This window comes from Gossypium hirsutum, chromosome D11 (genome assembly GCF_007990345.1).
Source record: "Gossypium hirsutum isolate 1008001.06 chromosome D11, Gossypium_hirsutum_v2.1, whole genome shotgun sequence".
NCBI classification, from domain to species: Eukaryota; Viridiplantae; Streptophyta; class Magnoliopsida; order Malvales; family Malvaceae; genus Gossypium; species Gossypium hirsutum.
The window spans coordinates 60,685,682-60,710,608 of NC_053447.1; the positions used below are offsets into that span (position 1 = coordinate 60,685,682).

The 24,927-nt window shown below is 32.1% G+C and overlaps 3 protein-coding genes across 3 annotated transcripts; 1 reads left to right on the forward strand and 2 right to left on the reverse strand.

The window, feature by feature from the left end:
• Nucleotides 1-10,530: 10,530 nt before the first annotated feature.
• Nucleotides 10,531-12,805, forward strand: LOC107941397 (phosphoglycerate mutase-like protein AT74). Its single transcript, XM_016874962.2, has 2 exons — nucleotides 10,531-11,267; nucleotides 12,242-12,805. The coding sequence occupies exons 1-2, from the start codon at nucleotides 10,790-10,792 to the stop codon at nucleotides 12,634-12,636; spliced, it is 873 nt and encodes a 290-aa protein (XP_016730451.1). The 5' UTR covers nucleotides 10,531-10,789; the 3' UTR covers nucleotides 12,637-12,805.
• Nucleotides 12,806-13,026: 221 nt separating this feature from the next.
• On the reverse strand, nucleotides 13,027-13,634 carry LOC107941398 (uncharacterized). Its single transcript, XM_016874963.2, has one exon. It carries the CDS (start codon nucleotides 13,632-13,634, stop codon nucleotides 13,098-13,100), a length of 537 nt encoding a protein of 178 aa, XP_016730452.1. The 3' UTR covers nucleotides 13,027-13,097.
• LOC107941395 (sodium/hydrogen exchanger 1) lies at nucleotides 13,027-17,373 on the reverse strand. The gene is made up of 14 exons (XM_016874961.2): nucleotides 17,049-17,373; nucleotides 16,860-16,978; nucleotides 16,680-16,777; nucleotides 16,485-16,544; nucleotides 16,351-16,397; nucleotides 16,067-16,261; nucleotides 15,799-15,845; nucleotides 15,632-15,698; nucleotides 15,413-15,513; nucleotides 15,222-15,323; nucleotides 14,936-15,074; nucleotides 14,787-14,849; nucleotides 14,616-14,699; nucleotides 13,027-14,517 (listed from the first exon to the last, which is right to left on the reverse strand). Exons 1-14 carry the CDS (start codon nucleotides 17,232-17,234, stop codon nucleotides 14,197-14,199), a joined length of 1,629 nt encoding a protein of 542 aa, XP_016730450.1. The 5' UTR covers nucleotides 17,235-17,373; the 3' UTR covers nucleotides 13,027-14,196.
• Between the last annotated feature and the right edge of the window lie 7,554 nt (nucleotides 17,374-24,927).

Sequence of the window (24,927 nt, forward strand, 5' to 3'; positions counted from 1 at the left end):
ATGGTTCTTTTGTGTATCTACTCCTTTATGTTGATGACATGTTGATAACAATAAAAGATAAATGAGAGATAAGAAAGGTCAAAGCCCAACTAAGTGAAGAATTTGAGATGAAAGATTCAGGACCAGCAAAGAAGATACTTGGTATGGAGATTCTCAGAGATAAAAAAACAAGTAAATTGTACCTAAGTCAGAAGGGGTACATTGAGAAAGTTCTTTGTAGATTCAATATGTAGAATGCTAAGCCTATTAGTACTCCTTTAGCTACCCATTTCAGACTTTCATCTGCTTTGTCTCTATAATCAGATGATGAGATTGAGTACATGTCACATGTTCCATGCTTTAGTGCAGTGGGATCTCTCATGTATGCTATGGTTTGTTCACGTCCAGATTTATCATATGCAATCAGTACAACCCATTTTAGACTTTCATTGACTTTGTCTCCACAATCAGATGATGAGATTGAGTACATGTCACATGTTCCACACTCTAGTACAGTGGGATCTCTCATGTATGCTATGGTTTGTTCACGTTCAGATTTATCATATGCAGTCAGTGCAGTTAGCAGATACATGACGAATCCCAGTAAAGAACATTAGAAAGTAGTTCAGTGGATTTTAAGATACTTACGAAGTACTACTGATGTTTGCTTACAGTTTGGAAGAACTAGAGATGGAGTCATTGGGTATGTTGATACTGATTTTGCTGGAGATTTTGATAGAAGAAGATCTCTCACAGGTTATGTCTTTACAATCGGAGGTTGTGCAATTAGTTGGGAAGCCACTTTGTAATAGTTGTTTTGTCTACCACTGAAGCTGAGTACATGGCAATTATTGAGGCTTGTAAAGAAGCTATTTGGTTAAAGGGACTCTTTGGTGAACTCAGTAAAAACCTTCAGATTAGTACAGTATTTTGTGACAGTCAGAGTGCCATCTTTTTTTACAAAAGATCAAATGTTTCATGATAGAACAAAACACATTAATGTTTGATATCATTTTGTTCGTGATATTATTGCTCGTGGTGATATTGTTGTGGGCAAAATTAGTACTCATGAAAATTCTGCAGATATGATGACTGAGTCACTTCCTATAACCAAGTTTGAGCATTGCTTAGACTTGATTGATGTTCATTGTTGAAGTTAAACCCTTAAGGGGTTTTATGGAAGAGGTGGAGAACTTGTTCGTTGAGAGTTCGCGATGAAGAACTTGTTCATTGAGAATTCGTTTCAAGGTGGAGATTGTTAGAATTAAGTGACTCGAATCCTTATTTAAATGTAATATAGTGATAAAATAAAATAAAAGTAAAATCCCTATAGAACTACACTTCTTTTATTTTATTTTAGAATAAGGTTTTTTAAACCTTCTCAAACTCCATCTATTTGATATTGATTAGAATAAGGTGTTTCAATCTTACTACACTCCTATTAGAATATGGTTTTACAAGCCTATAAATATACATAGTCTACTCCTCTTGTAATCATTCGAATTCGACATAGTGAATTACCTTCTCCTCTGCTCGTGATTTTTTTCCTTTATTTTTCTCTCTCTTTTTCTTTGCTATAAATTGTCATTATCGACGTTCTATTTTTTACATAGTTATTATTTTGAATATTTATTATTAATTTTTAAATTTATTTATTTTTGTTATTTTCTTTGTTTTTCTTTTCTAAATCTATTTGGTTTCTTCCTTTCTAGTCACATCCAAATCTTTGTTTCTCAAGTCGAACAACTTGAATACGATCTTTCTTCCACCTTAATCCACATTGGTTCTCAATCCTCCATAAAAAAGGTTGCACCCCAAACAGTTGTCAAATTTACACATATGGCACTTATCCATAACTTCATTCGATTGTAATACGATTGAAGTAGAAGAAGAACCCTTAACCATGGCTAGGGTGTCGAAATCCAAACCAAAGTCAACAACAACAACAACAGTGGAGCAAAAGGAAGATATTGAATTGATGCTTATGTTTTTAAGGGCAGAAACCAAGACGGAGTTTTCTTGTTCAAGTGAAAGACAACGAAGCAGAGACAGTAGCGACATCATAGAAGGTGGTGCTATGATAAATCATTATCTTTTCTATTGCCTAAGCATAAAAAAATTAAAACTTCGAGGGTATAACAATGGTGTTAACTGAATTTTTTAATTTTTAAATGGACTAAAAGAACAAATTTTTTCCTTTTTTTTTGCAAGTCCAGTTAGCAATCCGTTAAGGGTTTAACGGCTGAGTGACCATTTTGGTTAATTTTTATAACGGCAGTAAGCAAATTGAGAAAAAAATTAAAGTAACCAAAATAGAAATCATGTTATTCTAAGGTAACTCCGATGTAGTTTACCCTTTTATGTTTGTTAGTGTTTTTTTATGCTAATTACATTTGACGTGAGTTATACCTGCGTTTTGGATAGCTAACGGTAATGTATTTAATGAGAACTAAATTGTTATTAAGTGAATCTTAGAAAAGAATTTTATCCTGACCTTGAAAATAACAATCCATGTATCTTAACCTAATTTGTCAATGGATATGAAAATCATATTGGAGAGGAGCCTAACCCAAATAAGATTAAGTGATTGCAACTGAATTCCTTTATGAAAATTTATTACTTTTAATTTAAATTGTAATTTTATTTTATTGTTTGATTGTACTAAAATTTTTGTCTATAATTCTTTTTAATAATATATTTTGTTTGGTTGTTGTGCCGATGGAAACTCTTGCATAATTGCTTATGATTTGCATCTAAAGATGTCCATGGGAGAAAATGTTTTTTTAGGTTTTAAGAATATAAAAAGCCATGGATTTGGAGCTAAAAGTCTGAAACTAAAAATGGTTTGAGGAGTAATAAAAGATCTTTTATGCAGTGCTCTTGCAGTATAGGCATCTTGAGCTAGAGAGCCTCTAGTTGAGTTATTGAAGACCCTCAACACATGTTTTTGGATGTGATTAGATGATGTTTTGTCTTGTTGAGGGGCCACACCACATGAATTCATATGTGGTTGGCAAGAGTTCAAGTGTTTTTGCACGTATTGTCATGTTGTTTTTAATTAGATTAGCCAGTATAATCTAATGATTAGACCTTTATACTTAAGTTTTTGGCAAAGAGTTGTGTCTTTCCTTCAATCTCGGCAAGTCATCAAGATTGTTTAGAGGCATTGAGCCTTAAGCGAGGTATTTGAATAAGGCTATTCAATTTCAGTCTTTATTATACTAGGCTTAACATATATGCCAAACAACCTGTACATGGGTCTAGAAGAGCCAACAAAGAGAGCTATTTAATTTATACTTGTCCAAATTACCCCTAAGTGCCATATGACACCTTTTGTTATGAATTTGCAACCTCATCCTAGTGGTAGACATCCTACCTATATGATCTTTGATGCCTCAAACAATGCAACTGTTAAGGAGTTAAGAAGCATTCACATGTCCTTCTAGTTATTGATGGGTTTCATAAATTGGATCACCTCATTTTTTTAACCCGTAGATCTAACAAATGTAAATTTACATGCTAATCTTCTAGATTGCAATCTCAACTTCAAAACCCTTGCCCATCAATTAGTGTGAAATTGAAGGGCATCAGTGTTGTATATGAGGATGTTAGAGTTGTGTAACCCGAATATTTGTTAAAGAAATACAGTGGTAAAATAAAGGAATCTGTGTAGGATATGTATAGAACTACACTTCTTCTATTTGACATTGATTAGAATAAGAATTTTCAACCTTTAAATAAATGTAGTTGAAACTTCTCTTAGATCATTCATTTTTCAATATTCTATTGCCAAAAATAGACCTAGAAGAGAAATTAAACCTCTAAAGAGGTTTACTGAGGCTGATTTAGTTTCTTATGCTTTAAACGTGGCTGAAGATATAGATGCAAATCAAGAGTCATCTACTTATTCCAAGGCAGTTAGCTGTTAAGATTTAGGAAAGTGGATGATTGCCATGTAAGAAGAGATGAAATCACTCCATAAGGATAGAACATGGGATCTAGTGAAGCTTCCTAAGGGTAAAAAGGTTGTTCGTTGTAAATAGGTGTTCAAGAAGAAAGAAGTGACTCTAAGAGTTAAAGAACCTAGATATAAAGTAAGGCTGGTTGCAAAAGGTTACAATCAGATTTCAGGTGTAGATTTCACAAACGTGTTTTCTCCAGTTATGAAGTATTGTCTGATTCAAGCCTTGTTTGGTATTATGGCCATGTATGATTTGGAGCTTGAGCAGTTAGATGTAAAAACAACGTTATTGCATGGAGAGCTTGAGGAAGATATTTACATGCAACAACTAGAGGGTTTTATAGTCTTAGAAAAGGAGGATTATGTTTGCTTGCTAAAAAAAGTCCCTTTTATGGCCTGAAATAGTCACCAAGGAAATGGTACAAGAGGTTTGATTCATTTATTACTACTCATAATTTCAAAAGAAGTAGCTTTGACAGTTGTGCTTATTTTAAGAAAAACAATGATGATTCATTTGTATATCTACTCCTTTTTTTGATGACATGTTGATAGCAGCCAAACATAAATGAGAGATGAGGCCAAAGCTCAACTTAGTGAAGAATTTGAGATGAAAGATTTGGAAGCAGCAAAGAAGATACTTGGAATGGAGATTCTTAAAGATAGAAAATCATGTAAATTGTACCTAAGTCAGAAATGGTACAATGAGAAAGTTCTTTGCAAGTTCAATATGAAGAGTGTTAAGCCTGTTAGTACTCTATTAGCAGCCCATTTCAGACTTTATCGACTTTTTCTCCACAATTAGATATGAGATTGATTACATGTTATGTAATAGCCTATTTTCAATAAAATCAGAACAGTGATTTCGGGGCCACAAATCCGAGTCAAAAAGAAAATTTATTTTATTAATATTGCATAATCTGCATTACGATAAAAAAGACGTATGAAAATTTTGATAAGAGAATTTTACGGATTTTAAATTTAATTAGGAGGAAAGGACCAAATTGCATAAAATGTAAAAGTTGAATTCTAGTAGCTATAAGTAGCAAATAGCTATAGAATTTAAAATTTGAGGTCCTTATATGGCAATTAGACCATTAAGAGAAGTTAGTAGATATTTTTGATGATTCATCCATGGAAAATTAGAAAAAGAAAAGGACTAAATTGGAAATTGAAATAAATAAAAGATGATAAATAAAATAAATATCTAATATCATCATTTTATATCATCTTTCCCAATTAAAAAGCCATGGAAACCCTAGAAAGAGAAAACTTGTTGGGCCAAATTAGGTGAGTATTCAAGTCCCGTTTTTAGTAATTTTTTAATTTCTGAGATCGTAATAACCTAATCTATCTATTTTGGGGATTAATTTGTAAATTTATCAAAGAATCAAAATTTTTCCATGTATGAATATGCTGAAAATTGGAAATTATGGTAGAAAATGAAAGGTTGTTGATAGATAACAACTTTTGTAAAGTGAATTTTGATGAAATTGTGATTTCAGGACTAAATTGTAAAGATGTAAAATTCATGGAAAATTTATTATTTTTGTGAAATAAATGAGCTGTAAATCTTATATGAAAAATTCAGCTAGGTTTGGAATAAGGATTGAATTGCATGAATTTCATTTTTTGAGCCTAGGGAAAAAATTGGAAATAATTAAAAGTATAGGGGCAATATGGTACTTTTGCCTAAGATGTGGATTAGATTGATTTGAATGTGAAATGTAATAAATTAAGGATTAAATTTATTTATATAGATCTGGAAAGACTAAATACAGAATTGGATCGAGGAAAATAAAACGTATCGGATTAGTAGATTCTCAAATACGAACAAGTATCAAGGTAAGTTCGTGTAACTAAATTTTGTATATTTATATGCTTGAATTGAATGTTATGTATGTGATTGTATTGTTGTTATGAATATGAAATTAATATTATATCCGACAATACCTGACAAACATCAAGTTCCGATTGAATAAATGAATTTCGATGGATACAAGATTTCCCGTATTGGATGTGAAATTGCATATATTACGGACACACCACAACTCGAAAGAGCGTCCCGTTATTAGCCCTCTTAAGCTTCCCGTTAAATGATTCTTGTGAGCTTTTCGTTAATAGCTTTTCGGAGCATCCCGATCGGTTGTGATCCTGCATGTGTTGTGGACACACCACAGCTCTTATGAGCGTCCCGATATATGGCTCTTCGTGAGCTTCCCGATTAAAAGCTCTTTGTGAGCTTCCCGATACTGGCTCACTTAAACTTCCTGATATATGGTTATCCGGAGCTTCCCGTTAATGGCTCTTTGGAGCTACTCGTTATTGGCTTGCATGAGCTTCCTGATTATGGCTCTTATGAGCTTTCCGTTATACGGCCCGGATAAACTTCCTATTACATGGCTCACATGAGCTTCCCATTATATGGCTCGAGAGTGTACTTCCCAATTATGTGCTCTATTGAGCACACCTGAATATGAATTGATGGATTACAGTTTCGTACACTTCAAGTGTACTACCGGTGTATCCATTGAAATTTCAAATAAATTCAACAGGCAAAGTTTCGATATGAGATAATCTTAATTTGAGATGAATTATTTTAAATGTAAAAGTTATATGAATATATGATGAGGAAAACATATTTATATGAAATTGTTATATGATGAGCTCATCTTTGTTACATGAAAAGTACTTGGAATTCATGACTAATATGCTTGATGAAGATTTGTATGTGTTTAGGCTATTGATTTTATTGGTTTGGATGTACTATGAGTGTTTATTTTAAATGAATATAATTGGTAAGTAAATTTCCTGCTATACAAACTTACTAAGCATTATATGTTTACTCTATTTATTTCTCTCTATTTTATAGTGCACGGAAGCTCATAAAGGTTGGAAATCGGTCGGAGCATTATCACACTATCATTCAGCTCGTTTTAGTACAAATAACAAACTTATTTTGGTATAATGGCATATATACCATGTATAGGCTAAGTTAGGCAAATTTGATGACATGTTTTGGTTGTAACTAGCCATTGGAATGACTAGTGATAGTATGGTTAATGTAAATGTATGAGGTTATACTATGTTTGATATGTAAGTGTGCATGATTGATATTATAGGTTTAAATATGCTTAAGTAAGAATATGTTCAATTGATTAAGTTGGATATTTAAATCAATGTCAAGATACATCATGCATAAGAATTTGGTTTTGGCTTGGTTTAAATGTCTTGGATTGGTTAGTGAATGTGCTTAAATGCGGTTGTAGGTGGAAGATCAATTAGGTGAGAAAAGTGGCCTTGAAAATGGCCTATTTTCATCCACTTGGGTAGACACACGGGCGTGTGTCGCAGCCGTGTGTGGCACGCGGCCATGCGCACGAGCGTGTGGTTTGGCCATGTGTCTCCTACACCTAATTTTTAAAAATTAAATTATCCACACGCCCTAGCACACGGGTGTGTGATTGGCCGCATGACATAAGTCAGAGAGTTACACGGGTAAGGACACAGGCTAGGACACGGCCGTGTGCTTCATATCGAATGCCCACACGGCCTGGAACACAAGTGTGCTCACACGGCCCTGGCCACACGAGTGTGTGTCCTCTGCATCTAGGAGAAATTTTTAAAATTTCACGAAAAATTCTCTAAGTTCTCAATTTAGTTTCGACTTGTTTCTAACTCATGAATTGGGCCTCGAGGTCCATTTAAGGGACAATATGATTGAATATGTCTGATTTTAGATATGAATAGTAAATGATACGATTTAATTATATTTGATCTGTAAACTCTGGTAATGCTCCGTAACCCTATTCCGGCAACGGATATGGGTTAGGGGTGTTACATGTCACGTGTTCCATATTCTAGTGCAATAGGATCTCTCATGTATGCTATAGTTTGCTCACATCCAGATTTACCATATGCAATTAGTAGATACATGGAGAATCCTGGTAAAGAACACTGGAAAACAGTTCAGTGGATTTTTAGATACTTACGAGGTACTACTAATGTTTGTTTACAGTTTGGACAAACTAGAGATGAAGTAATTTGGTATGTTGATTCTGATTTTGCTAGAGACCTTGATAAAATAAGATCTTTCACAGGGTATGTCTTTACTATTGGGGGTTGGGCAATCAGTTAGAAAGCCACTTTGCAGACTACAGTTGCTTTGTCTACTACTGAAGCCGAGTACATGGCGATTTCTGAGGCTTGTAAAGAAGCTATTTGGTTAAAGGGACTCTTTGGTGAACTCAGTAAAAACCTTCATATTAGTACAGTATTTTGTGATAGTCAGAGTGTCATTTCCTTACAAATGATCAAATGTTTCATGAGAGAACAAGGAACATGGATGTTTGATATCATTTTGTGCGTGATATTATTGCTCATGGTGATATTGTTGTGAAGAAAGTTAGTACTCATGATAATCCTGTAGATATGATGACTAAGTCACTTCCTATAACCAAGTTTGAGCATTGCTTAGACTTGGTTGGTGTTATTGTTGAAGAATACCCCTTTAAGGGTTTTGTGGAAGAGGTAGAGAACCTGTTCATTGAGAATTCGTGTAAATGTAGAGATTGTTAAAGTTGTATGACCCAAATCATTATTAAAGAAATATAGTGGTAAAATAAGGGGATCTGTGTAGAATCCGACCCTCGCGGTACGGACCATGCTGCATAAGTAAAATCTGTATAGAACTACACTTCTTCTATTTGACATTGATTAGAATGAAGTTTTTCAACCTTTAAATAAATATAGTCAAAACTCATATTGGATCATTCGTTTTTCAACATTAGTGAATTTATTTTCCTCTACTCGTGGTTTTTTCCTGAAAGGATTTCTACATAAAATCTGTGTATTCTTATTTTTCTTTATTTTTGCAATTATTCTATCGCCATTATCGACATCTATTTTAACAGAGGAGATGAATAAAATGCTTACTAGTGTCAGCTCCTCAAGCTGATTATCACCCTGAGGTCTTGTAACATAAAGTACTAATTTTTTTTCCTGTAGGCTATTTATTAGCCCAAACAACAAGCCCATCATTGTAACCCATTTTAAGATGCTAGTTGTTAATAAACCTGATTATAGGTCGAGTCGAGTTGATGCAAAATTTTAGGTTTGAGCTATGCTTAGTTTGAAAATTGGGTTTAAAATTCTACTTAAGCTCGACTCAAATTAAAAATGCTAAACTCAAGTCCGACCCGACTCACCCGTATTAATCTTTTAGATTATTTTTTATATGAAAATAAATTTAAAAAATATTATACATCAAATACACAAAAAAATTAAAATAAATGTTTCTCAACAAATTGAAAATACATTTGAAATTTTTTTATACTTAAATGACAGTAAGATAGTTGCATTTTAACAAGTAAATGCCTCTAAAATAGTAGCAAAATTAAAAATAAAACAATAGTTACACAATACCCAAATAGTAACAATATAATAACGAAACATCAACAAAATGACAACAAAACATCTTGTTTGGGCTAGGTCGAAATAAACCAGGCCCAAGCAAAAAAACCTTACTCGAGGCCTGACCCTACTAAAAAACGGGTCTTATTTTTTGTCTAATTCTATTTTTCGAACCTATTTTTTATATAAACTCTTCCAGTTTTCGAGTGAACCTTCGTATTTGAATGAGTAACACGATTCATGATCAGGTGTAGTTGCCTAGAATTTTTTTAAGGGTAAAACAAACTCTTTTAAATGATTAAAAAATGAAAATAAAACATGTAAACAATGGTTGAAGCAACAAGATTCTCATCCTGTGTGAAATTTGGCGCAGACAGCCATCGACTGTCAAAAAGGATGAACAACAGCTTTGACATTTTAAACATTATATTATCCCGCACCCGCACCCGCACCCGCACCCGCACCCGCACCCAAACCCAAACCCGATAATGCATTTCCTTTGACACAGTTGTCGCCACCTAACCTCACCGTGTTCTATTTCATCCTAAAAATGAATCCCACCGTCATTTTTGACTTATTTCATCCTAAAAATGAATCCCCACTATAATTATATAATTAAGGGTAAACTATTAAAATAGGTGCTTCTATTTGTCTTAGATTATATTTGAGTTATTTATGTTAAAAATATTATGTTTTTGTCACTTACGTTATCGTTTTATAACATTTTAGTCACTGAGTATTAATTATCGTTAACGGTGTAACAGTAAGATGATGTGGCACGATAAATCATCATTTTAAACTAAAATTTTAGGTTAAATTATACAATTGGTCTCTATATTTTTTTTATTTTGAGCAATTTAATTTTTTTCTTTTACGTTAAAAGAGACGGAGAATGAAGGAAAATAGATGAGAAGCAGAAGAGAATAGAAAATAAAGAAAAAAAAAGAAAGTTAAAAGAACATAAAGAAAAAATTGAAATTACTCAAAATAAAAAAATATGAGAACTAATTATATAATTAACCTAAAATTTTTGTTTGAAATGCAAGAAAGTTTCACAAAATATAAGTTGAAGGAAATAAAAGGGAGTATTTTAGTAGTTTATCCTAAAATTAATTATAAAATGAATAACCCAGATTTCTAAAAAGGGAAAAAGAGACGATGTTCATAAAATGAGTTGGATTCGAATTATTTTAAAAAAATAAATGCAGAAATTAAGACCGTTGAAAACTCTGAAAGAAAACGCAAGAAAGACAAATGGAATCTTATCCCATTGAATCGTGTAAACAATGCCTGAAGAAATTAAAAGAAACCCTTCAACAAGCCAAGCTTTATAAATAGGAGAAAAATCAAATCTTTCAAACTGCAGATTTCCATTTTCAATACGATAACCATTTTTTTCCTCATCAATAACCCATTTATTTCCCCTCATTGAACACAAGAATGGAAGAGAACAACCATAAAAACAACCACCAATCCTGCAAAACCAGGCTGTTACCCAAACGTATAATCCTAGTCCGACATGGTGAGTCCGAAGGCAATTTAGACACCTCGGCCTACTCCACAATCCCCGACTACAAGATCTCCTTGACCGAAGGAGGCCGTGCCCAAGCCCGCTTGGCTGGTTCCCACCTTCGGGACCTTGTTTCCAGCCATGGGCCTTGCCCCGATTGGCGGGTCTACTTCTATGTCTCTCCCTACGAGCGCACCCGATCCACGTTACGGGAGATCGGGAAATCGTTTTCAAAGAAAAGGGTGATTGGCGTAAGGGAAGAGTGTAGGATTAGAGAACAGGACTTTGGGAATTTCCAGGTTGAGGAAAGGATGAAAATTATCAAGGAGACGAGGGAAAGGTTTGGGAGGTTTTTTTATAGGTTCCCTGAAGGTGAATCCGCCGCTGATGTTTTTGATCGTGTTTCAAGTAAGTTCTTCTTCATTCTGGAGTTTTTTTTTTTTGTAAATTTTGCTAAGGGCATTAAGCTTCTATGAAGAAAAATGGTCATTTGTGGATGGAGAATCGAATGGTTTTTTATCAGTTCATAGTCATTTAAGAAATAGAAAAAAGAAAGTGCAAGTGTTAATTTAAAGTAGTTTAGTATTCTTCACTGATTGTGAAAGCAATAAGAAAAACAAAAATATTAAGAGACTGTTAAAATCAATCTATATTTTCTTCTTGTTATTGTTGGAAAGAAATGCTTCTGGAAATGGTACTAATTGGCAATGGCTTGCTTTGCAACTCTGATAGCTATGAACTTCTAAATGAAAATTGGGTTCTGTTGTGTTAATGGTAAAAGAGAAGTAATATTACGGGACTGTTAAGCTGTTTATACAAGCATGTCTTTCATTGCTTACTTAACCATTTATGAGCATAGATCTCTTTGATATGTGTATATTTTTAACTCTGCAACAAAATGATGTCTTTGAAATGCTAGGAAATAGGTTCGGCAAGTTGTTTTATCCCCAAAATGTTTCTATTTGGGTAATAGTCTCGTAGCAGGACATGCAAAAATATTAGATAATTTTACTTGATGAGTGGTTTTAATTCTTCTTATGATAGCTGTGGATGAGTATCGAGAGCAACTTCTCGGGAATTATTCGCTAAAATGGTTTTTGAGTGCTTGATTTGCCATGTCATCCATTTTTGAGCGAGCTAACCATAATTGTGTATGCTCATTGTTCACTGGTTTTGAAAGTCTTCAAGTTAGAAGTAGGATTGAGCCAGATATGATTCTATCCTTTCAAGTGATGTTGGAAAGAGATCTCAAATCTGTGGTTTGATATATAATCTTATTTTGTTCTTTAATCTTAGAGAATGAATCCAAATAATTAAATGCTTTTGATATGTAGTTTGGATCAGTGGATGCTAAATCGAAGATAAATCATTGATATTTGCAGGTTTTCTTGAATCTCTCTGGAGAGACATAGACTTGAATAGGCTTCATAGCGATTCTTCTCAGGACTTGAATCTCATAATAATCTCACACGGTCTAGCCTCACGGGTGTTCCTAATGAAGTGGTTCAAATGGACGGTTGAACAATTCGAGCGCTTAAATAATCTTGGGAATTGTGAGATTCGAGTTATGGAGTTGGGACATGGCGGTGAATATAGCTTAGCAATAAATCATTCGGATGAAGAATTGCTGGAATGGGGACTCTCTCCGGAAATGATAAAAGACCAGAAATGGCGAATTGATGGCAACAAAGCTGACTGGAATGATCATTGTACTTGGTATCTTAGGTCATTTTTTGACTATGAATCAGACTCAGAAGATGATGTTGAAAGAAGTTGATATTCATTCGCCAAAAAAATTGGTCTGGAAAGTGATTCTTAGGGTGCAAAAGTTGTGCCATATGATACCCTCATTGGAAAGTTCATTTATGTAGATGGATGTAACAAATGCCCTTTGTTTATTTGTTTTTAATTCATTTATAATAATAAAATAAGTATTTAACCAGCAACTGTATGTAGCAAGATCATCACTGATGAAAATTTAATAAATTAACTTAAAAACAAACTTTTATTCAGCATTTTAATATTTTTATAATAATGGATTTGTTTGAAGATAAAGGATAATGCATTGATATGATATTCATGTGTTCTCAGGGTTAAATTAAACAGTGTTGAGTTCTCTCAATTTGCTTTTGGCATGGAGAATCAAAACTGCAATAATTCATCTAAGTTCACAAATTGATATGATATGATATTCACAAATCAAGAACCATTACAAAGAACATTACCAGCAAGGTAAATTCAGGTAGACCCCAAACTGTTGCTCTCATAATCTATCTTAGACCCTACTTTTAGAATCGATTTCAAAGGTTTTGGTTCCTCTATTTCTTGGTCAAATGAACCCATTTTTTCTGCTCTTTTTTTCTTCTTACTTTTCTTCTTGCTTGCAGTTGCAGTCATCTCCTCTACTGTATCATTTATGCTAACCATTTTCTTCGGAGGTCGAGCTTCAGACATTGCTGCTTCAATAACATCCTCATTTTTCTCTTCATTAGATGTTGCAGAAGGAATTCCACTTTCACTATGATTATACATTGGTTCTGGCTCTACTTTGGCCTGCAAACTTGAGTCTTCAACTGGTGTTGCTTCAGCCACAGGGTGTGTTGCTTGGTCGGTCATGGAGCTCGATATAGCTGATTCAGCACCTGGAGAAGGTAACTGAGCTGAAGCCTGATGAGAAACATCGCCTAATGTTACACTTTTCATGGCATATGTTGCTAGATATTTCGTGATGAAATTGTACAACCTGTGGCAAAGGCCGAGAAAGATTTGATCCATTTTTGTGGGATATGGTTCAAAAAAGGGTATAGGGTTGTTTTATAAATTTGATCTGCCAATGGGAATAAAAGGGAACGTTTTAACTCATTTCAGCAATGCTTTACTTGGAAGCAAGGAAATGTATGTTACTTGGGAGAAATGCTTTACTTTTTCTTAATAGCAAGTCTTTGTCTATTATACCTTTATTGGCTATCGCTTGTGTGCAAAGCATAAGAGGATAGCACGACTTTCAGAAGATAATTATTTATTCTTAGAATTGAACAAAACTTGTACGCTGATACTTTCGTAACTACACTGGCACTATTTTACAAAAAAAGAAAAACAAAATATTTGATTGTGGGATAGGAAAAGCACTTACTATAGCATCATCAACAAACCAAAAAATAAAATAAATAAATAAATAACTTTTAATACCTACAGAGCTATGTTACTGGGACTCTGGTGTATCTTCACATATGAGTATGCTCAGTTTTCTGTATTTTCTTCTTGTATTAGGAGGATCTCTAGAAGGTCATATCTTCATACCTATAAAGAGTCAGAGTAACATAGATGTGATTGTTCTTCAAGTTCTTGAAGCTTCATCAGAGGCACCAGTGGGTGAACCAGGCACAAAAGGAACAAACCCTCTTCCTCCAAAAACTGGTCTCATGAATCTATCATCAAATTTTCTCCATAAGTAATGAACTGTCCAAGTTGGATGAGTCAATAGCAACCTCAAACTACTCCTCCTAGGGCCTGCTCCCATGTCACTTGGTTCACCATTTTCAATGAACATAAGTCTCAAGTCATCTAGGCTGGGGATATCAGTAGCATCTGAAACATTTGGTTTTGCATGTCTTAGTAGCACTGCTTCTATCAATGGTTTGGTTATGGAACCAAAAACCTGTTCCACAACAACATTATTACATCAATGTTTCTGACATGGCAAGTTCAGTATATTGCACAAAGTCAAATCATTAAGTTATGAACTAATTAGCTTACCACTGTACTAAACAGGACTACAATAATGGTAGAGGTGATCATCAATGCTGAATCTTGGGTATCTTCATCATCGGAATTTGAAAACTGCATTTGAGCATACTTGATCTTAATATCAATAAAGAAACAAGAAAATTAAGTTACTAAACCAAAATTAGGAATATGAGCATATACCTGGTTATAAGACAGTGCAATAGTAACAGCACCTCTCATGAGGCCTGCCCACCACATTATAAACTGAGAATTGAAGGAGTTAGAGAAAAGTTCGGATTGGAAACTGTTCGACAATAGCTAAATGCTTGGACGGTTGCTAAGTATATTACCTGTTTTCGAAACGCGATATTTGAACCGTCTCGTTTACGAATACAATTGATGAAGTTTGCTAGAGGGTACACAAATGCTGCCCTTCCAACTAACACCAATGCAAACAGTGTTGAGCTGACAGCAATAAAAGTTCCTGCACTGAATCCAGAATGTGATCCAAGTTAGAATCATATGAAATTATAGCCGCTTGCTCAATCAACCAATTTGCATATTGGAGTTATATTAGTTGAGTGACAACCGCCTAATTTTCTGGAAAGATACATCAGAAAAGAGGGGAAAAAAAACCTTGCACTGCTGGCTTTCCATTTGTCAATGTCCAAGGCATCCATGCCAACATATAGGAATATAAATGTTTCTGCAATGAATGACATTGTTGCAAATGCATGCCTGAACATCAACCGGTGCAAAGAATGAGGATTAAACATGTCATAGTTTTGGTTCTTGAAGATTCATTGAAGACAAAGGAATGTTTTTACTTTGTTGTTATCCTTGAGCTTTGAGTAACATTGTGCCATGTGTAATGTGACATGACAATGCCACAGAAGAAAACTGTCAAAATCCCACTGAGATTCAGTAGCTGCAAGAAAAAATACAGGCATAAACTCGTGATTTTCAAAGATAAGCGTCTCATATGTTGGTTTCAAATCTGTATCCCAGACTTATTATAATGGAAAGAAGGAAGAAGAAAATTGCACCTCAGCCAACATATATGACAAATAAGCCATGATCATCATGAGTGCAACTTCCCGGTCTGTCGAATGCCTGTAATTTTAAGAGAACAAAGGATTATATAACTGCTCGTGAACTATTGGAAGAAACATTAGTAAGAAATGCATAAATGGCGGAAATAAGGCATATGTACCTTCCAAAGTAGAGTGTTTTTATGATAAAAGCACTTAAAAGACCCGCCTGAGGAAAAAAAAAAAACAGCAGTGAGTAAATTTAGTTTTATTGAAAACCTTATTAAGTCCTCAAAGTAACTTCAAATTTAGATGAAACAAGACCAAAACTGTGAGGCTGATATGGATACTGCTTAAAGCCTTAAATAGTAACGGAAGAAATAAAGGAAGTGAAAGCATATTCACTGAAAAATCTTTCAGTAATTGAAGCAGCCAAATGTTAAGACTTACTACTACACCGAGAATGGTACTGGTGAAGAAGAGGTAAAGAAAGGTCCCCAACAGTTTCAAGGATATCATGGCATCGATATTGTTGAAATCGAGTGATTGAACTGCATTGAAAAGCACGATAGAAGTAGCATCGTTCACCACTCCTTCCCCAAATATAACACTGTAAAGGAAGGGCGTTTCATCTTGACTGAGAACCTTTTCAACATAAGAACCAAACTCATGCATATTAGTGACATAACAAACTTATCTTTATACCAAAACAGTAGAAATTTTATCAAATATACCTGCAATGTACACACAGTATCAGTTGCTGACAGTATGGCACCAACAGCTGCAAGAGGAAACTGAAAGTGTGAGTTCTGGACAATAAAATATCCAGGCAGCATGTAAAACTATGAACCGGGAATCGTTATATCACCCAAGTAATCTTGAGTATTCAAAGATGTCACACCGATTCTGTTGAACAGCAAAAAGGCACCTGCAATATTTGCAGCAAATGTTAACCAAGTTAGGACTTTGCTCAAGCTTATCTGCATATATAATAACTAAGGTGAATTCCAGGATTAACAATCAAATTTCCCTGGTAAATAGTAAAGGGAACAGTAGATCTTACCTACTGATATGAGGCAGAATGAAATCACTGTACCAAATATTCCAAACATCAAAATTATTGTGAAATTCTTGAAGAACTGCTTTTTCTTGACTTGGAATCTGCAGTAGATTTCCATGTTAATTACCAAATTTTATCTTTACCTGACCAAATTCACCTAGAAATGATCAGAGTAAATCGTACCCGGCATTGAAAATGATTGGAGGAAGCAAATAAAGGAAGAACAAGTCCTCACTGAACACTAGAATCTTAGAACTATTGCCTTTACTCGCCAACAACACCACAGCTCCAGCACACAATCCCTGTATCCAGGCCTCAATCACAAACAATTCTTACCCCAAAAACAAATTTAAGGTCAGAAAGACAACATACCAAAAGAAGTGCTGTAATCGATTCATTAGCCCATCGGTTCTCTTCAAGTAGGTGACCTATGATGATACAAGCACAAAGGAGTGAAAAGAAGATGGTAAGTGCAATTATGGTGGTTGTACTAAGAAAATCTGATGAACTTTGGAGTGTTGAAAGATGGGACATGGTTTCAATTTCAATGGTGGACATATGGGAAGGTCTATAGATGAAATTTATTCAAACAAAACAACAACAAAAAAAAGGGTTATTGTGGAGAGATTGAAATGAAGGGTTATTGATGAAACTGATGTTTAAAGGGTTCAAGTTCAGTGATGCACAAGTGAGAGATTGATAGTCCTTACATTTTAAAGATACAGTTGGAGGGAAGACTGTTAGGTGCTATGGGAATTATATTCTATGCCATACCAACACCATGTTTTTCTATAATCTTACTACCTGCCACGTGACCGATAAAGTTCTGCCACGTAGAATCGAAAGATATTGAAAGAAAAAAAAAACTACACCATTAATCACTAAATTATGGTTAAATTTTCGTTTTGACCATTCAACTAAAAAAAGTTACAATTTAGTCACTAAACTATTCAAAAGTTTAGTCTCTTAATTTTTTTTTAAAAATTTCGCTAGCGAGCTCCAAGCTACGATTCGATAATCGATATGTTGAATCAATACCCATAGACAAGTAAAAAAATATACTTTAGATCCAAGTTGATCTGACAATCACATGCCGAAAATCGAAGAAAAAAATTGTTTAAATTTCGGTCCACATGTTTGTGATGTCTAAAGATGTTTTCATGAAAAAAATTGAATTGCAAAAAAGAAGGAGAAAGAAAACTTTCAATTTGTGCAAAAGTGTGAACAGTACAATAACTAAATTATATTTTTTTAATTAAGTGACCAAATAAAAAATTTACCCATAATTTAGTGACTAATGGTGTAGTTTACCCAAGTTAAAAAAAAATTTCAAAAAGACAAAAGTGGACGCGAATCTTGAACTAGTCGGGAAATAGGTAAATAAAGTCAGTCCACCCACAGGAGATCAATGCTCCAGAAGTGTGTGCTTGGTTGACAGTTGATAAAAGGCCGTTAGTTAGATTTATTTTCTTTCCCAAAATATTTGGAATGGTTGGGACTAAAAGAGAAGAAAGAAAAAGAAAATCTAATTATTGCGTGAATTACATGCAGTAGAAATTTTTGTTAAGAGATCGAAATTAAATTATATATTTTTATGAAATTAAAAATATAATTTAATTATTTTTATAAATTTTAAAAGATTAAGTAAAATTTTTATCTTAAAATATAATTTTATTATTACTATCTTAAAATTTTATAAATTATAAAAAATTATGATTTTAGTGGCCATGACGCCTTGCGTAAAAGGACAATTATTTGATTTAATTAAAAAAAGAATTTAGTATAATTAGAGATACGTTAAATAATAAGCTCACAATTTAAGAATAAAAAATAAAATAGAACTCAAAATTTCAGTGGTTATAAGGGGAAAGTAGGCAAACTTCATTTACGTGGTCACAACTCACGAGGCAACAAACGGAAAACTTTGGGCTCAACACTAACGACAATTATATGCAATAATAAATAGATTAATTAATTAACGATTTAATTTTATAAAATAGTTAAAAAGGGATGTTTGGCCAACAACCTCCCAGTTTTGCTACTAAATCAGGTTTAGGTAAAAGTACCAAGGAAGCCCTCTAGATTGTAGTTCAGTCTCTTTATTGAAAAAATAGATAAATTAACATTTATGCATTTCGGTTAAAATATGTAAATTAGTCCTTCGTTAAATTTTTCTGTTAAAACCCAAATATGCTTTCATTCTATTTTGGTCATTCAACTATTATTTTTTTATTTAGTCACTAAACTTTTCAGAATCAAATATTTTAGTCACTCTGAGCTTATGTTGCCTTTTTTTATTGGTCTAGTAACAAAATTAGCCCTATAATGTTTACACATTCTGTCAATTTGATTTTAAATATGAAAAAATTTCAACAATTTTAGCCCTCAATGTTTACAAAAATTTTCATTTTAGCTCTAATTCTAAAAAACTCAATAAATTTGACACTAAGCATTTACAAAATCTGTCAATTTAGTCCCAACTCTAAGAACTTAAAAATATTTAAAAAAAAACACACATTTAGCTCCTTATAACCCATCAACTAACCCATGTGAGATATTAAAATAAGAAAAAAAGAAAACTACCCTCTTTCAAGTCACTTGAAAAAGAACTCTAAAAAGCTAGGATAAAACACACACAAAAAATTAAGATTCCAAAAGAAAATAAAAGCATTAAAAGTGTTATATGTTAGGGTAGTAATGCAACCAATTATTTTGGATAGGTTCTAAATCAATTGGTTGGGTCTACTGTAAAGCCTAAATTATAGTAAAAGAAATTGTTACAAGTGGCTTAAAAAATAGTACTTTTTTTTAATATCTCACATGGGTTAGTCGATGAGTTATAAAGGGCTAAAAATGATTTTTTTTAAGAGTTAGGACTAAATTGACAAATTTTGTAAATGTTGAGAGCCAAATTTATTGATTTTTTTAGAATTAGAACTAAATGAAAATTTTAGTAAGCAATGAGAGCTAAATTTATTAAATTTTTTATATTTAGGATCAAATTGATAGAATGTGTAAAATTAGAGGGTTGATTTTGTTATTAGACCAATAAAAAAGTCCACATCTACTTAGGGTGACTAAAGTATTTAATTTCAAAAAGTTTAGTGACTAAATAAAAAAATTTAATAGTTGGGTGGCCATTTTATAGTTAAACAATAAAAAATAATTTTCGGCATTGATTTAACATCACACGTCATCATTTAACAGAAAAAATTTAACAAATAGGCCAATTTACATGTTTCAAAATGTATAAGGCCTAATTTGCCCATTTTTTCAGTAAATGGGTCAACATGCAATCCACCCCTAAGTATAAGGGCTTCTCTAGTACTTTTATCTAATGCTGTGTTTGATAAACCATTAAAAATTTTCATTTCATTGAAAATGGAAAATTTTAACCTTTAATATTTTAAATGTGTTTGATAATTATTTTAAATTTTTACTTAATATAAAATTTTCAACAAAAAAAAATGTTGAATAAGATAAGCTACTTATCACTTGAGCTAGAAAATATTAAGTTGATTTTATTTTATTAAAAGATTGAAATAAATTGTTAATTTTTTAAAAAAAAGTAGAGATATTCAAATTAATATATTTATTTTTACCCAAAACTATAAAACTATCTAAACAAAATATTATATTTATAAGATTAAAATTAAGAAATAAATATTTTTTAAAAAAATTAATATTTACTTTTATCAAACAACATAATTATATTAAGTATTTATATTTACTAATTTACCAAGCAATTTTCTAATGTGAGTTCAGCAGATATCAAATTCAGTATTAAAAAATCATTGTTTAATTTTTCAGCACTTGAATTTTTAATTTATCAAACACACCCTAAGCTTTAACCAATTTAGTAGGTATAAGTTAGCAACAAAATATTTAATAATTTTTTTATTTTCTCTTATAGTTTTTGTACTCCCTCATAATTTGCCGGTACGTGCACATATACATTTTTTGGTATTGTTCATAGATTTTGGTACTCTTTCATAATTTTTTTTTTTGTATTCTCCCAATTAAGTTTTCGCATGAGAAATCGATTTTTGGTAGTAAAAAATGTATATTATTTCTACATTCTAATATACATTAATAAATATAAAAATATTTAAAATTAAATTAATAAAGCAAACTTTTTTTAATATGAACCAATATTTTTTAGTCCATCATAACTTTTTGTACTTCATCGTATCTTTTTATATTCCCTTGTATTTTTTTTGGTACTTCCTTATAATTTTTTATACTTCTTCATATTTTTTTTTGGGTATTCCTTTGTAATTTTTGGTATTCCCTCATTTTTTTTGTACCCCTAATAGTTTTTAGGTACTCCTTTATAATTTTTGGTACTTTTTAGTACTTCCATATATTTTTTTGGCATTCTCTCATAATTTTTTGTAATCCCTCAAAATTTAGAGACATAAGGCAAATATCTTAATTTGTGGCTTCCATCTTAAGCTTATTAAAGATCTTTTCTCTTGATTGTAATACTGTCTGTAATAGCCTATTTTCAATGGTGTCAGAAACAATGGTTTCGTAACCACAATTCTGATGAGTGAGTTAATATTTTAATATTTATTTAATGTTTATAGGGTTATATTAGGGTCGTATTGAATTTTAAGAAATTTAAGGTTTAAATAGTTAATTAAGTAAAAATGGCTAAATTGAAAAAAGTGTAAAGGTTGATTTCTATTAGTTAAAAGGATCAAATGGATGTGGAAATGATTATCAATGGACTTGGATGGTAATTATACCATAACCTAAGTTAGTGGATAAATATGAGTAGGTTTTAGTGTAATTTTAATAGTTTTTAAAGGTTAATTTAGTAATCTAATAATTAAATGATAAGTTAAATAAAACAAAAGGTTAAAAAAATGATATCTTCTTCTTCTTCATTAGCTCTTCAAAACCAAAAACACCATTAGAGTAGAGCTTAGAGTATTCGGCCAAGCTCCTATCTTGCATATCAAGAAACGAATCAACCAGACCTAAATCGAAGAAAAGCTAAAGTGTTGGAATAGTCAATGGCTTCGTTTTTACAATAATTTTTATCGAGGTAAGTTCGTATTTTATTTTAAAATATTACATTTGAATTTATAAGATTAATTGATAGTTTTCTTATATGTATTTATGTATTGATGATTAATATTGTTTTGGTTTGAGAAAAGAAAATGATCGTAATTGAAATACCTCATGGTATTATACTCGAAAAGGAAAAGATCATGGTTGAAAGACACCATGGCATTATATTTGGTATTTCGAATCCTTGAAAAGGTTGAAAAGGATGTATCCGAAAGGATATCAAATGAAAAGGTTGAAAAGGATGTTATTCGAAAAGGATGACAAAAGAAAAGGATGTGTTGAAAAGGGAATCATGGAATGAACCATTAAGTAAAGGTTTGTATGTGATTTGAAATGGTTATGCACTTTTGAATTGAAAAGAAAGATTTTTTATTGCGTGAGTGATGATTTATATATTGAGATCTTATGCATGAAATGTCACATATTATGAATTATATGTTCTTATACATGTATTTACTTTCTAACTTATGAAATGGTGTGTTTAGGAAGAAATGTGCATATAGAGATTCAACAATGCTTGAATGGTTAATTATGAAATTGTTTATTTGGCAAGTTTGAGTTTCTCTTATACAAGCTTACTAAGCAACGTTTGCTTATGTAGTTGCTTTCTTTTCTCTATCTTGTAGATCTTCAGAAAGCTTGTTCGGTTGGAATCTTTCCGGAGCTCTATTACACTATCTGTCATCTACTTTGGTATTTTTTGGATGTTTTGTCAAATGGTTATAAATGACATGTATATGACTTTGATATAATAGGTATTTTGGATTAGTTTGAACATGTGGTATGTTTTGGCCTTACTTGTTCTTAGTTGTATATATGGCTTTGGTTTGGCTTGTATATGTTTAAACTTATTGATATGGTCATTTTGGTTATTTCTATCTAAATAGTAAGTTGTAGTGGTATAAATTGAGATGGAATGGTCTTTTAGTACCACTGTTATATGATTGAAGTTGGTATTGTAATTTTGTTTTTGAATGATTTTGGTGCATGAATTGTAGTGCTTTTGAAAGGTATATTGGTTAGAACTTATAGGATAATTGTGTAATGACCCAAATTCAAGGTTATCGGAATAGTGGTTTCGTAACCACAAATTCAATTTAAAAAGAAATTTATTCTAATATTTTTGCATGAATATTGATATGATAGGAAAAATCGTATGAAAATATAGATAGAAGAATTTTACCGATTTAGTGGTTAGTTAGAAAAAGCAATTATTGAAGAAATTGGGTAAAAATAAGGTATCGAGACCTTGATCTCATAAAATCGAGTCGGAAATATTTTTATAAATATTTATGAAGTGTTAGTAATATGGTATTAAAATTTCGTTAGAAAATTTTAATATTTGGGTAGTCAATTAAGTGAAAAGAACTAAATTGAAAAAGGTATAAAAGTTACTAGAAGAATTAAATAGCTCAATTGTTAAATGAGGATGGACCTAAATTGCAAATAAGCCCAAAAGAAGATATTTTGGGCGGCATAAGCTGAGAAAAATCAGGAGAATTGGTGAAATAAGGGTAAAATGAGAAAATAACAAATTTTACTAACATAAAAATGAGACCAAATTGGAATATCTAGAATTCTATTTATTTTTCTACATTCTCATCAGCCAAAAAATGTCCTAAGGGTTTATTCAAGCTGGTTTTTCATAATTTTTGCACCAAGTGAGCTAATCCTTGCCTTTTTCTTGTAATTTTTGTGTTACTAAGACTTTTACAACTAGGTCCTATTACTAAATTCATTAGTTTTTGATTTTATGAATGAAATTGAAAGTTGCTATGAATATGTGCTAGAATTTTATGATGTAATAGCATGAAATTTAAGCTTTAATTTGTTTATGAGATGATTTGATTAGGTAATTTCAATGGAAATTGATTTGTAGGACCTAATTGTGAAAAGGCTTGGAATTAAAGTCTAGTGCTAAAATTCTGATTTCCAAAGGTTATAAAGTAGTTTAAAGTGATGGGATAAAGTGTTAATTTGAGAAAAATCAGCTCAATTGAGAGGTTAATTGAGCAGGGATGAAATTATCGTTTATTGAAAGCTTAGGGAAAAATGGTAATTAACATTAAGCACTAGAATAGTTTTGAACAGCAGCAGTAGGTTAAATTTCAAAAATCACCAAAAATTGTATAAATTTAATTATAGGATGAATAAAATATTAAATTAAATCTTATTGAGTCTAGTTTCTCATAGAAGAAATGGCGTAAGAAATGTAATTGTGAATCATGAGATATAATAGGTTTTGTGAGACAAGGTCAGAATGATTTCGGGTTCCCCTGTTCTGACTTTGGAAAATCATCAAAAATTGGATAAAAATAATTAGGGGCTTAAATTTATATGTTTAGAATATTTAATGAGTATATTTTCAAAATAAATAAACGAGAATATCATCTGAATTCTGTATAATGAGATAATTAATTTTTAGTGAAGAGGGGTCGGAACTGTCAAACAGTGAAACAGGGGAAACTTTAAAGAATAAACTGTACTTATTGGCCAAACCAGAAATTCTAAAAATTTTATGGTAATAAGATATGTGAATCTAGTTTCAGGAAAAATTAGCGGATCTTAATTTGAAGTTCTGCAGCTCAAAATATAAATAATTTAGTGACTATGACTCAATGAGACAGCTTTGAATGCACTATAAATAATAATGGAATTATAGAGAATGTTACACATGAACATGAAATGTATTAGATTAATGATTAAATTTATTTATTTGGATCCAGAAAATTCAAATACAAAGCTAGATCGAGATCGAGGAAAAGAAAAATTTCGAGATTAGTAGATTTTTGTTTACGAACAAGTATCGAGGTAAGTTCGTGTAACTTGAATTATATTCTTAAATGCTTGAAATGTTTGTTATTGATGTGAATATGATTTGAATGTTAATTGAATGAAAATTGATGAAACATTGATATATTTGATAAAAAGGGGAAGAAATCCAGGTTAAATAGAAGGAAAATTCAATGGATCTCTGAAAAGGAATTGACGGTAAAAAGGATCTAGCCCGGACGGGTGATCCTATCCTGATATAGCCCTCCCGAAGAATATGTCGAAAATGGATTTAGCCCGGACGGGTAATCCAAATTAGGTCTGAATTTAGCCTGAACTGGTAATTCAGATCCAAGCTCATTAGAGTAATTGCCATTGCAGGGGATTTAGCCTAGACTGG

What these genes read in the sequence shown, in the direction of transcription:
- LOC107941397 (XM_016874962.2), top strand. Translation starts at nt 10,790, where the DNA reads ATGGAAGAGAACAACCATAAAAACAACCACCAATCCTGCAAAACCAGG. An exon ending in TGTTTTTGATCGTGTTTCAA is followed by an intron (nt 11,268 to 12,241) that starts GTAAGTTCTTCT and finishes TGATATTTGCAG; the next exon opens with GTTTTCTTGAATCTCTCTGG.
- LOC107941398 (XM_016874963.2), bottom strand. Translation starts at nt 13,634, where the DNA reads ATGGATCAAATCTTTCTCGGCCTTTGCCACAGGTTGTACAATTTCATC.
- LOC107941395 (XM_016874961.2), bottom strand. Translation starts at nt 17,234, where the DNA reads ATGTCCACCATTGAAATTGAAACCATGTCCCATCTTTCAACACTCCAA. An exon ending in TGGAAAGCCAGCAGTGCAAG is followed by an intron (nt 15,075 to 15,221) that starts GTTTTTTTTCCC and finishes TTCTGGATTCAG; the next exon opens with TGCAGGAACTTTTATTGCTG. An exon ending in TTGCACTGTCTTATAACCAG is followed by an intron (nt 14,700 to 14,786) that starts GTATATGCTCAT and finishes GCTCAAATGCAG; the next exon opens with TTTTCAAATTCCGATGATGA.